The sequence below is a fragment of the Acanthopagrus latus genome, chromosome 9, assembly GCF_904848185.1.
Source record: "Acanthopagrus latus isolate v.2019 chromosome 9, fAcaLat1.1, whole genome shotgun sequence".
Lineage (NCBI taxonomy): Eukaryota > Metazoa > Chordata > Actinopteri > Spariformes > Sparidae > Acanthopagrus > Acanthopagrus latus.
In genome coordinates, this window is record NC_051047.1 from 23,830,660 (window position 1) to 23,841,839 (window position 11,180).

The 11,180-nt window shown below is 40.7% G+C and overlaps 1 protein-coding gene across 7 annotated transcripts; it reads right to left on the reverse strand.

Annotated features, from left to right (window-relative positions):
- Window positions 1-5,797: 5,797 nt before the first annotated feature.
- On the reverse strand, window positions 5,798-11,142 carry agr1 (anterior gradient 1). 7 transcript variants are annotated; one of them, XM_037109927.1, is made up of 9 exons: window positions 10,138-10,805; window positions 9,736-9,839; window positions 9,470-9,597; window positions 9,206-9,269; window positions 8,504-8,556; window positions 7,696-7,772; window positions 7,339-7,402; window positions 6,692-6,775; window positions 5,798-5,973 (listed from the first exon to the last, which is right to left on the reverse strand). In XM_037109927.1, exons 1-9 carry the CDS (start codon window positions 10,180-10,182, stop codon window positions 5,924-5,926), a joined length of 669 nt encoding a protein of 222 aa, XP_036965822.1. In that variant the 5' UTR covers window positions 10,183-10,805; the 3' UTR covers window positions 5,798-5,923. The 7 variants fall into 7 exon arrangements, with proteins under 7 accessions (XP_036965822.1, XP_036965826.1, XP_036965825.1 ...); XM_037109931.1 differs by lacking the exons at window positions 9,736-9,839; window positions 10,138-10,805 and adding exons at window positions 10,874-10,923; window positions 11,026-11,076 and having other exon boundaries at window positions 5,924-5,973; XM_037109930.1 differs by lacking the exons at window positions 9,736-9,839; window positions 10,138-10,805 and adding an exon at window positions 11,026-11,142 and having other exon boundaries at window positions 5,924-5,973.
- Window positions 11,143-11,180: the final 38 nt, after the last annotated feature.

Sequence of the window (11,180 nt, forward strand, 5' to 3'; positions counted from 1 at the left end):
GAGGGCAGCAGCTCGTGCCCCTGAGAGAAATGACAAATCATTAGCTCTGGTCCAGAGGTAAATGGGAGCCACACTCTTTCAAGGCCCACATTTCCATTTCAATTTTCTGCTCAACAGAGTTGATGTATGTGGCGAATCACATGGCAAGACCGCTTCTCCGCTGCGGCCGGCTCCAGCCTCCTGTTATTCACCGGCTAGAGTACCTCTGTGACCTTGTGTGTGTGTGTGTGTGTGTGTGTGTGTGAGTGAGAGAGAGGGAAGGTTTTATACACTGATAGCGTCGAAGCCATTGTCACCGAGTCCAAGGCAAAGACACGCGTGAGGGGTGAATCTAGGTAGAGGTGTGGAAAAACAAACACTTTTCTAGTTTCAGTTGCCTATCTAGAAAGTTCAAACACTGGTATAAAGATGGCAACTATAAACTAATTCACTGATCTTCATTTACGGCATCTGCTTCTAAAAAAGCCACAATCAGTGGAGTCATGGAGAAGCTTGCAGAGATCTGTAGCCCAGCTTAAAACTCCTCCCTGAATGTTTGGTGATTAATTAAAGTGAGAAATACTTAGCAAAATAGAAAAATGTGCCGTAAAATCAATGTCACATAATGCAGTGTGATCACAGACGGTCACTGCCTGCCTGCCTGCCACAGAGCGACAGCGGGACATAATGAGCTGCAGTGGGACGGACTGCTGCAGCTTCTGGCCCGAGGTCCCAACAATCCAACGGACATGAAACAGCATTTTGTTGGCAGTTCTTTTTCCTCCGGTGCACACAGGAAGCTACGCTCTGATAAACTTTGATTCTGAAACTTTTTTATGATCACAAGAAAAAGAAGGAACACTTTAATAACCATCATAATTTACAGTTAATTAAACTCCTGTAACTAGAGAGGATCATTATGTAAAAATTGGCATTTTATTGGGTGTGGCGCCCCCCGCGGTTTCTGAGTGCATCAACGCTGTCAGACATAATGTAGGTGCTAACTATGAACAAAACTCATGACGTCATGACAGTGTTACCTGTCGAGATAATTCTACCTTCACTGAAGATACATGGAGCAGAAACAAGTGATAAAGAGACCATTCACCCTGACACTGTACCACCACCAGGATTTGAAGCTGTTTTTTAAGGTAGAACAAAGTTTCATAATGTTGCTTTAATTCTAAATATACAATTTATTCATGATAGTTATTATCAAGTGTTACAGGCAAAGCTAATATTATAAAAAAAGATAGGAAAAACTGCAATCAAATGCATTATCTAGTTGCTGGTTCCGTTTTCCACGAGGATGCATTTTGAAATTTTGAAATCTACCAAAAAGTAGATATTTCATTCAGAAGAAGAGGAAAAATAAATGTGGCTGTGTTGTGCTCGTCATGTGAAAGCATCAAATAAAAATCCCTGTTAAACACATTAGAAGTGATAAATATCCCAACTGCCACAAAATTCTGTGTTGGAAACATATTTTCTTTCAGGGGAAAAAGCCCAAATGTTCACACGGACCATCGAGCACAGAACATCCTTCATGTCACACAGTAATTGAGGGCAGGTCAGTGTGCCGGTTCTGGCTCGATCCCACACAGCCTCAACCAATAATACTGAGACTTTAATCTTACATCTCCTGAGTTTTCAGAATCAGCTAACAGGGAGCGGCGTAAATTAATTGACTCACCGTCCCACAGCCGGCTGGTAATTGCAGAACCATCTCTTTTGGCACCGCGCTCTTACTGATACATTGTAATTTACTTTGAGGTAATGCTGTCGCCGTGTGTGTGAGAAGAGTGTAGATAGGCTAAGTATAGAGAAGAAAGTGTCAAGAGGAGACGCAGATTGAGCTTATCTGTGAGCTCAGGCCTTCCTTTGTCAGAGCGGCTCCTTTTCTGATGAAGACTCTTTGAACCTGACAGAATAATTAAAACGGAGAGGAGGACGGAAAAGCTGACATTTGCATTTTGACCTTTTTGATTTACATGGCGAAAATTGCTCCCGGTTTCCCCCCAGAACACATTATAATAACAGTCTGCCCTTGTGTTTGTGTGTGACAAGTGTGTGTGTGTGTGTGTGTGTTTAAGTTTGTGTTTAAGATGTGCGTGGGTGTACGTAATGGCGCCGTATGCGGTACGGGCAGTGTGTATTTATGAGTGTGTGGGAAGAATAAAAGAATATATTTATGGCATATTACCTGGCCACCTCTTCATTAAGGAGCTGTTTTCCAGTAAGCGGGCTCTATTTGAATAGCTAAATTGTCCAAGCAGTGTGCAAACGAGGACTAATAGCCTGGTGCCCTTGTCGCTGCCAAAGTCAAACTGAAAAAAGTGAGTGTGTGTGTGTGTTTGGCAGCATGTTTAGCTACAGCATCTCACAGAATTCAAGGGTTCTTGCTTTGTGTGTAATGTACAGTTTTTAAGTACAGCTTTTTGCAAGTCAGAGCTCTCCATGCTAATGTTAGCTCCATGATACTGAGTTTTAAAAACAACAAAAAAAAAATGACATGGAAACCTGAGACCTGTCACACCTTCAGCATCTCCCGATGAAGACACGACGTCTTTCCTCTGTGACCAAAAGATTGAAGAGGCTGAAGAAGTCAAGGCATCCTCACACATAAACAACTGAGTGTATAGAAAGCAGACGTATCGCTGTCTACAAAAGAACATGACTCCGTCGTATGGATTCAGTTTATCTAGGTGAAGGCACTTAAACTACTTGATTAGGTTTAGGAAAACATAGTGACTTGCTAAATTATGTTTGTAAGTTGTGCCTATTAAACTAGAACACTATCGGTGACCGCTTCCCTTTAAGGAATGTGAAGATAAGGCCTTTCCCGCTCTTCATACTACTTCTTCTGACTCCCTCCTAATTACGACGGCCGCCGGAGGTCATTGCCTAACAAGGAGTGAAAATATGGGCGGTAATAAGTCTAGTCGACCTGTGTGATCGGCTTCCTTATGGGGGCGGAGTGGTGACAAACTGAATTAGCCTCGCAGAAGCTCCATCAGAAGATAAAAGTTTAATTCTGTTGGAAAGTTTCTTCTTTCTTGTCAAGTTTATGATTGAACCTTTTAGTTTTTCTGCCTAAATGTGCCACATTATTTGCTACAGTGTCGTTACAGAGCGCACAGAAGTTTTAAATAACTGAAAGCAGCGTCTCGAGACCAACACGCCCGGGGGCGCACACGTGGGTGCACGTACATTTGCTATTTATACAACACGGGTGCTGCGTCGGTCTGAAACAATGACACTTTCTCTGCACTGTGTTCGTGCCAGGCCTGAAGTGTTGCTGCACCACCAATCAAGCTGAACTGAAGTTATGATTTAATTAACTGTTCACACTAAACTAAACTACTACATCCCATAAAATCTGTCAGTGGGAATGGGTGGCATCGGCATCCATTCCCAGGTCCAATGACTCTGCAGTAGTCACAGGTGGTATTTGTCTCCAGCCAGCAGTGTTGGAAGCATGATAGCTGGACGGACACGCTAATGTTTGCCCCTTTTTCCACCGTGATACTGTAGTGGACATTGAATTTAAAGATTTCGGCTTGAAAACAGTTTCGCTTCCTGCTCAAAAACCAAAACAGGTCAAACACTGTTCAGCGTTCAAGTTCAGTGAGTTTGACGATAAAACAAAATGAACACATCTTCATAATCATTTAATTGCAGATGAAGATCAAACTGATCCGAGATGATCGCAGCCTGAACTTCATTATGAAGTCCGACCCTTTCCGTCACACTGTCCTTCAGAGTGTGTGTGTGTGTGTCTGAAGAAATCTTGTCTCCCTGAGTCATTTCTTCAAGGCTGCGACTGACAAAAGGCGAATGGAGCACAGGCAAAGAATTTCATACAAATTAGACCAGCAGACTTGCAGTAACCTAGAGAAAGTCATGGTACAAATGTTTGTGTTTTTGCACTTATTCCAAACATTTCTCATTGAGGATGGTCTTCAATTATCTATGAATGTGTTGGGGTTTTTTTTGTTTTGATTCCACTCACATCCGGATGTTTGTATTTTTTGTCAAGTAAAGGAAGATGTGCTTCTTATTGCAGAGCAACATTGCAGTTTTTTTGGAGGCAATAAGTGTTGAAAAGGGTTTTGGAGGCAATGTTTCCTTCACAGAGCAGCAATGAGCCAGACAGGGAATTGTCAGGCCCTGGGTATAGGAAAGTCTGAGTAGAAAACACATTTTATTATGAACCCAGGAGTGTAAGTCTATGAAACCTATTCTCGAGAAAAAGCGGCAGAAGGAAAAATAGTTGGAAGTTGCTGAAGAATCATCTTGGGTCCATCTGAGAGACAGAAATCCGAAAAACATCAGAGGGAGGAACACAATTGCTTCAGATGTCGGCGCAGAGGAAAAAAAAGGAGCAACGGCAGCGTGAATAATTTAATCACTTCTCAGTGATCACTTCCTTCAGTAGATGTTAAAGAAAAATAATATTGAGGAAGTAAAACTTACTGACCCATTTACAATCTCTGTTTTCTCCAATTTCAAAGAAAATAACTGGGTTTTCAGGATGCATCTCATTAGTTCTAATAAGGTTCTGAGTGCGCGTTGTTGACGCAGCTGCAAGTCTGCAGAACCGTCACCCCTGCTGATAAACGTCTGTAGCAGTCAGCTTCACTCTTCCTTCGAGAGGTGAAGCCATAACAATTAAAAAACGCTCGTTAATCCTGGCGATGACAGCAGAAAACTGCATCTGGGCTATTTACGGCAACGCAGCGTGGTCCCATTCTGTCGAGGATCCGTGCTTTTGCAGTTTTGGTGAGCTGTTAAACAAGAGATGCACAATGAGACCTAAAGCACATGTTTGGAGAAAAGTCCAGGAAGAACTGTGGATCAAATAATGAAGATTAATGAGTGTCAAAGCTTTAAGGGGAGAGCTGAGGAGAAGAGAGGATAAATGGATGCTATTCTGGAATATACACTAAAAGGATGATAAACTGTCTCTACAGTGATTCCTGGATCAACTTTTTCACGGAATAATCCAGTTAGCATGGGTAATAATTAGTACAATTATGATTTCAGTGGACATAGTCATGGGAACTTAGATTTCTATATTATGCTGCCACCTTGTGGATAAAACACAGAACAATCTGAGAGACGTTATTCAGTTTTCAGGTTATTGTCCACAGAGATTGTGTCCATTATTTCACCTGTTGTTATCACATAGATGGTAGCTTTAGATAATGGTTATTTCACTATTAATTAGCTGTTAAATTCTTTATTAACCATTTATTAAGCAGTTTTATTGTAAAGTTGCAACTGATGTTTATACAGGGTTGGAAGGGTTACTTCAAAAATGTATTCTGATAATAACTAATTAAATAGCGGAGCCAGCAGCATAATCCAAGTGTCACAGCACTGCAGTGATGTAACTTGATTATTTCCTGACACTTCTGGATGAATACCAAACATATGTAAATGAAGATGACACAAATATCACCAAGATTACTTCATTAGGAGTGATACAGACTAGTATATAATTACTGAATCTTTGCTGATGTGTACGACATGTATTCAGTGACTTTTCATTGATGGTTATTATGAAGTGTTACCACAACTGGTTCATTGTGTTGAAAGAGGAAGAAAAGAAGGAGTGTTTAATTCATGAACAACTCTTAAAACATTTAAAAGAAATTTGATTAATCAAAGTATTTCCCAGAATGACAACCTATTCCTTTAATAGCTCTTGGCAGAATACTATCATAAACGATAGTATGTTAATGTGCTGCGGGTGAATGAGCATGCAAGCGTTAATACCCCAACATTATATGTCACATTTACACAGAAACTCTCCTTTCTTTCTGTTCATTTTGTCTTTATTGACGTCTGACCAACATGTAAACATTTCAGTGTTGAACACTGAGCAGGACGCCCAGCCTGACTGGAAGACGGAGGGAAGTCAGATGGCAGACTGAGCCAGTTAGAGGTCGAGGTGCATCAGGACTTTGGCTTTCCTCATGTTGTTGGCCACTGTTAAGGAAAAGTAAGAATAAAGAGCTTTAATCACATTTATATGAAATTTGTATGTTAATTGTTTATATAGTCTGACCAAAGCATCTACATATTTATTCATTTCTGATCCACAGGTCGAGCAGAGGTGAAACCACTTTACATTAACTGTATGTGGTGGCACTTTAAAACCTTTTTAACACATCTGTGTTGTAGGGAAGTGTTGAATTTGGCTCTTTTTTTCTTGCCAAAATCATTTTTAAAGCTCATACATCTTTTGCGTCTCACACCCAACTCGTCAAAAACTGACGCTTTGGATTGTAGGACAAGTTTTTGACAAGTTGGGAATGAGACTCAAAAATCAAATTTTCTTTCTAAAAGCGTGTTTAATCCACCAAGTAGATCTTCTTGTTTCTGTAATTCAACAAATTGGACATAGCATTTGTTATGAAACTACACAGTAAGTATAAAAGCAGTCGGACCTTTCAGTGCCCTCCTGCTGCAACCCAAAACCTGCAAACTTCCCTTATTATCACCCATACCAAGCCCCTCGTCCTCTCTGTCAGACCCTTCTCACAGAAAAATTTTGTCATCTGTCAAAATATCGAGGTAATGAGAAAACATGATGAGGGCTCAGTCTGTCTTCACGTTCCTGACAGGTACGGTGTGCAGCACTCCCTCCTCCCTCCCGTCTTTCCTCCCCCAAACTTGTCATCAGAGAGAGTGGACGGTCACTCACAGGCTTCTACGTCAGCTGGCTCGTAGGTGTAGAGGTGGTCTCTGAACTTTCCTTGAATGTCTGTGCGCACCATCAGGGTTGGATCTGCAGAAAGACATGCCACACAGCTGAGGAGGAGCGAGCAACGTGATCCGACTGTGATGACTGTTACTGCCATCACTGCCATCCAGTGTCTTATCTACCTTCTTTTCTGTAGTCACAGTCATTAAAAGCAACTTGTAGTGAAAATATGAAGGGAAAGCAACCAGTGGAAATGAAAATATAATGATAAAAACAGATAACGGGAGTCAATTTCAGTGAGGAAACAGCCGAATAAACTGTTATTTAGGGCTGAGAGAAAAGAAGAATCTCCAGTCCCAGTTTCTCCAACACTTCCCACACTATCATTAAGAATACATAACTACTCAGTCGGTTAGCCTTTATTCCTTTCCTCCTCATCAGCACCGTGTCTGCCATCTGTTAGGTTTGAGTCATTATTCTGCTAAAAGGGCTGAAAAAGTACTGTGAGAATCTGTGAGAGTCTCAAAGTTAGTCAAGAAACTCAGAGGAGAGTGAGTTTGATGAGGGAAATGCATTTTTCATCTGACCGCCCTGTTAGACTCTAAAGTGATGGTTGATATATTTTGATACGAGGTGTAACTATTTACCGACAAAAAGGATCCTGGGAACATAGAAGCCATCAGGGGCCAGATTCTTGTCCCCAGACTCACCCTGTTAAAACAAGCAAACCAAGATAAACAGAAGAAATTAGTCAATGATGAGGCCAAAGACAGGGTGAAAAAGACGGTTCCTTCTCAATACTTTCTTCCTTTTACTCATATCATCTGTTTTTATAATCTTTAATATTTTGCGTCCCCTTTATTACGTCCTGCAGTCAATCTGTCTTTAAACTGAATCAGAATCAGAATCAGAAACTAGCTAACCTGTATGAAAGGTGCTACACAAATTAAGTTTGGTTGATTGATTTCAATTGTGTTTTTTTCATATATGATCAATGAACTCACCACCAAGTTGAGCATGATGAAATCCTCTCTGGCCATTTTCATGATGGACTTATTAGCAACAAACGCCTTCTTCAGTGCTGTTAAAAGAATTGTTTAGCTTAAATTTGAAAACATAATCAAGTAAAGTAATTAAAACTACAAGGGGCTGCAACACACCAATACAAATTAAATTCTGTTACTGTGTTCTGGTATTTTCAGTCAACACCGACTGTGTTCATAAACTTCCGGCCCATAAACTCGACCTTGTCTCTCTCTGACAGACACAGAGGGTGTATGGAATGTGATGAACAGGTTCTGCAGGTGAGACCGACTGAACATCCACATCTGCTTGTCTACTTCTTGCCAAAGTTAACACAAGTTAATGAACTATAATTGTATGAGACCCAACCCACTTAAACCTCACCTGTTAGGTGTTGACAATCAAAATGATGCCTGAACATACCAGGGGTATGTTCAGGCATTCAAATATGAGCTGTAAAATATTTTACTTTTTTCCCCAAATCTGACAAAGTCAAAAGTAAAAGCCAGACTTTGCCCTGCAGGTGGTATTTATTGTTTATGTGTTGAGAAATGCCAGTAGAGACTTCCATTGAGCTCACTTCCTGGCAAGCAGCTGTGTGATTAATGACTATAATTCTTTTCTATTTTCATTGCCTGTTTGGCTGGTATTGAGGAATGCACCCACTGTGTTCCCCGTGAAACCAAGCCCAGCTCTGGGTTAGAAGGACAGCGCGGGATGTGCAATGTTTTTTACACTCAACATTTCTTTTTTTTTTTGTTCTGTATTAAACCACAGTTGCAGCAGTACCTTGACTGTGAGGGCAGTCTTCTTTATGATGGATGACCATCAACGGCTTCTGACTGTGAGAGCAAAACCACAGAGAGACACAACTCAACACATTCCTCAACACAATGCACACAATGATGGGCGTGATGCAAAACATAATCCCTGAAAAATCAAAGTCCTCATGTCAGATTTTAAAAAGAAGAATGACAAACAAAATGCCATTTTTTAAGAATCTCTTAATATGTTTTCTGGCATTATGTGTATCTGTTATTAGAAAGCAGAATTAGAGGACAATCTCCTGCTTTCTTAGTCAACATCAAAGGGTAACTCCACCAATTTTACACCAAGTTCTTTTGTGTGTCTCCAGAGGAATCTGCATGTAATCCAGTAAATTACCTCCAGTGATGTCACTCGCATCCTTAGTTGCATTGTGGGAAATGTAGGAGGCAGGTTGTGAAATGAAAAAATAATGTGTGGGGGAACAAAAGCGATATCTCTGTTTCTGCTGTGACGATTTTCAACATTTGCCGTTCAACTGTTGATTATAAATCCAAAGTGTTGCAGGTGTGCAGTGTTAGACCAGCTGTGCTTCTCAAAACATGGCACCCTTTATTACCCATGATGCAGTTTAGCTGCAGAGTGACATCACTGGAGGCAATTCATCAGATTACATGCTGGAGCCACAAAATATTTCAAAATTGTCATCAAGGTGAAGAGTCTTACCTTTGGACCATCTCAGCCAGGCCATCTGAATAAGATTTGACCCACTTGATACTATGACCCCATCCTGTAGGACACAACAACAGTGCCGTCAACAGCAATGAACATGTCACACAGTGCCCTGTGGTTGCATTAACTGAATCAACAAATTCAAATTTTGGACTTTATTTGAGTGCCTCGAAACACAAACTCAAGCTCATTTTCTTGAGATGTTAACTACGCTGTGCATGCTTGAAAAAAAAAAAAAAAAAGTGGAAGATCACACACCTCTCGACAGGTCAGGAGACTTGCTTTTGGCTGCTTGTTTTCCTTTCTGTTTTCCAGCACTGGCACAGATGCCAAAGAACAAAGCGAACAAGACCCAGCGAAGCATCACTTCCTGTCCTTTGAGAGAACTGCAATGACAGGCCGGCTACTGGATTAGAGTGAAATTCTGTCAGATGTTTATTTCAAAGACAATTTAATTTGTGCACCTTTGTGATCAAGGGATTTGCAAAAGAGCACACGTGTTTTCCTGTGAAAGCCCAACTCACCAAACACGCTCGACAAAGCTGAGATTCAAATGGGCGGCACATACATCAGAAACGTCAGTGAAGGTGTCTAGGAAGATTTCCTTAATCTCATCTTCATCTACAATCTACACTTTGATTCGAGGAGAAGCTCTGACAGCACCAATGTTGTAATATTTATTTTGTGAGCATTATTTGATAAAAAAAGGTCACAATAAATCACAACACTACTACTACAACTGTAAAGAAAGATAAAAAACTATCACTAAAAGTATCACAAAACCCAAATCATACACATTTTAGTGATATGCTTTTAACTTAAGGAAGTATCTGGCTAATATAAAAAGTTGTGTCAATTTCTATAGAAAAGTCATTCTTAATTCAAGTATTTCTGTCTGAAGTTGCATGTAGGAGTAGATGTCTTACCTTGACAGAATGGAGCAACAGGCATCTGTGCTCGGCCTCTAACATACCTGCTCTTTTACCTGCTTGCTTTTAACTGAACTCACCAAACAGGTATATCATAGGAGTGTACTACAAATAACATCACTGTGAGGGTGGCTGTTGTAAGAGTGGGAGACTAGTTAGACTCCACAATTGAGTTACACTAGTAACACTCAGCAATGTACTGTTTCACAAATCTTATACACCCATGTGACATCTCTTTAACCCTACAATACACTGCAGGTTTTCTCTGACAGTCTCTTGTGACAGCCCTCTGAAGGGTTTAAAAAAAATACATAGCACAAGGCAGTGGTTCCCAGATGGTGTGGCGAGGCACACAGGTGTGGCATGAAGCAAGTCAAGGTGTGTCTTGGGAAGTTGTTACAATTGAAACATCCAAGTAATCAATGATAATTTAATTCAATATATTCTTTGTCGTACACATCCACTTCCTGACAGAGAGGCAAAATCCATAGCCTAAAAAAATCCCTTTAAAACCCTCCAGGGAGCCAAAAATAAACATGTACAAATCAGATAACATGTGTTGTGATGGCTGTTTTGCACAGATATGAATACAGGTGTGCCTTAAGATTTTGGTTAGGGTACCAGGATTCATGATCTGTCTCAAAATGGCCCGCTCATTTTGACATACTTATATTTGATCCCAGTCTGAGTGTAATTTGATCTAAATCATTGCGAGTGCTGCAAAAGGTTTCACCCTAGCTTTCCTTGTGGTCAGTGGTTGATGCCGTGCTAGTAATCCCTTCTCTATCCCATGAACAGAGTTTCATGAAAAAATAATAAATATAAACTGAAATTAGGAAAACGAAAATGATGCAATGAAACACAACTGTGTTAAAAAATAACTACCTGTCTGCCTGCCTGCCTGCCTGTCTGTCTGCCTGCCTGTCTGCCTTCTGCCTGCCTGTCTGGCATCTGCGTTGTTGCAGATTGTTAGCTGTTGCTATGGTCACAAGCGGTGCTTAGCAACCTTAAGGCCCTAGCGCATGCGCAGTCGTCATTAC

Excerpts from the sequence above, each read along its gene's own strand:
- agr1 (XM_037109927.1), bottom strand. The coding sequence starts at position 10,182 with ATGTTAGAGGCCGAGCACAGATGCCTGTTGCTCCATTCTGTCAAG. Across the intron at positions 8,557-9,205 it reads CTGGCTGAGATGGTCCAAAG|TCAGAAGCCGTTGATGGTCA; the intron begins GTAAGACTCTTC and ends TTGCTCTCACAG. Across the intron at positions 5,974-6,691 it reads GCCAGCTGACGTAGAAGCCT|TGGCCAACAACATGAGGAAA; the intron begins GTGAGTGACCGT and ends TTTCCTTAACAG.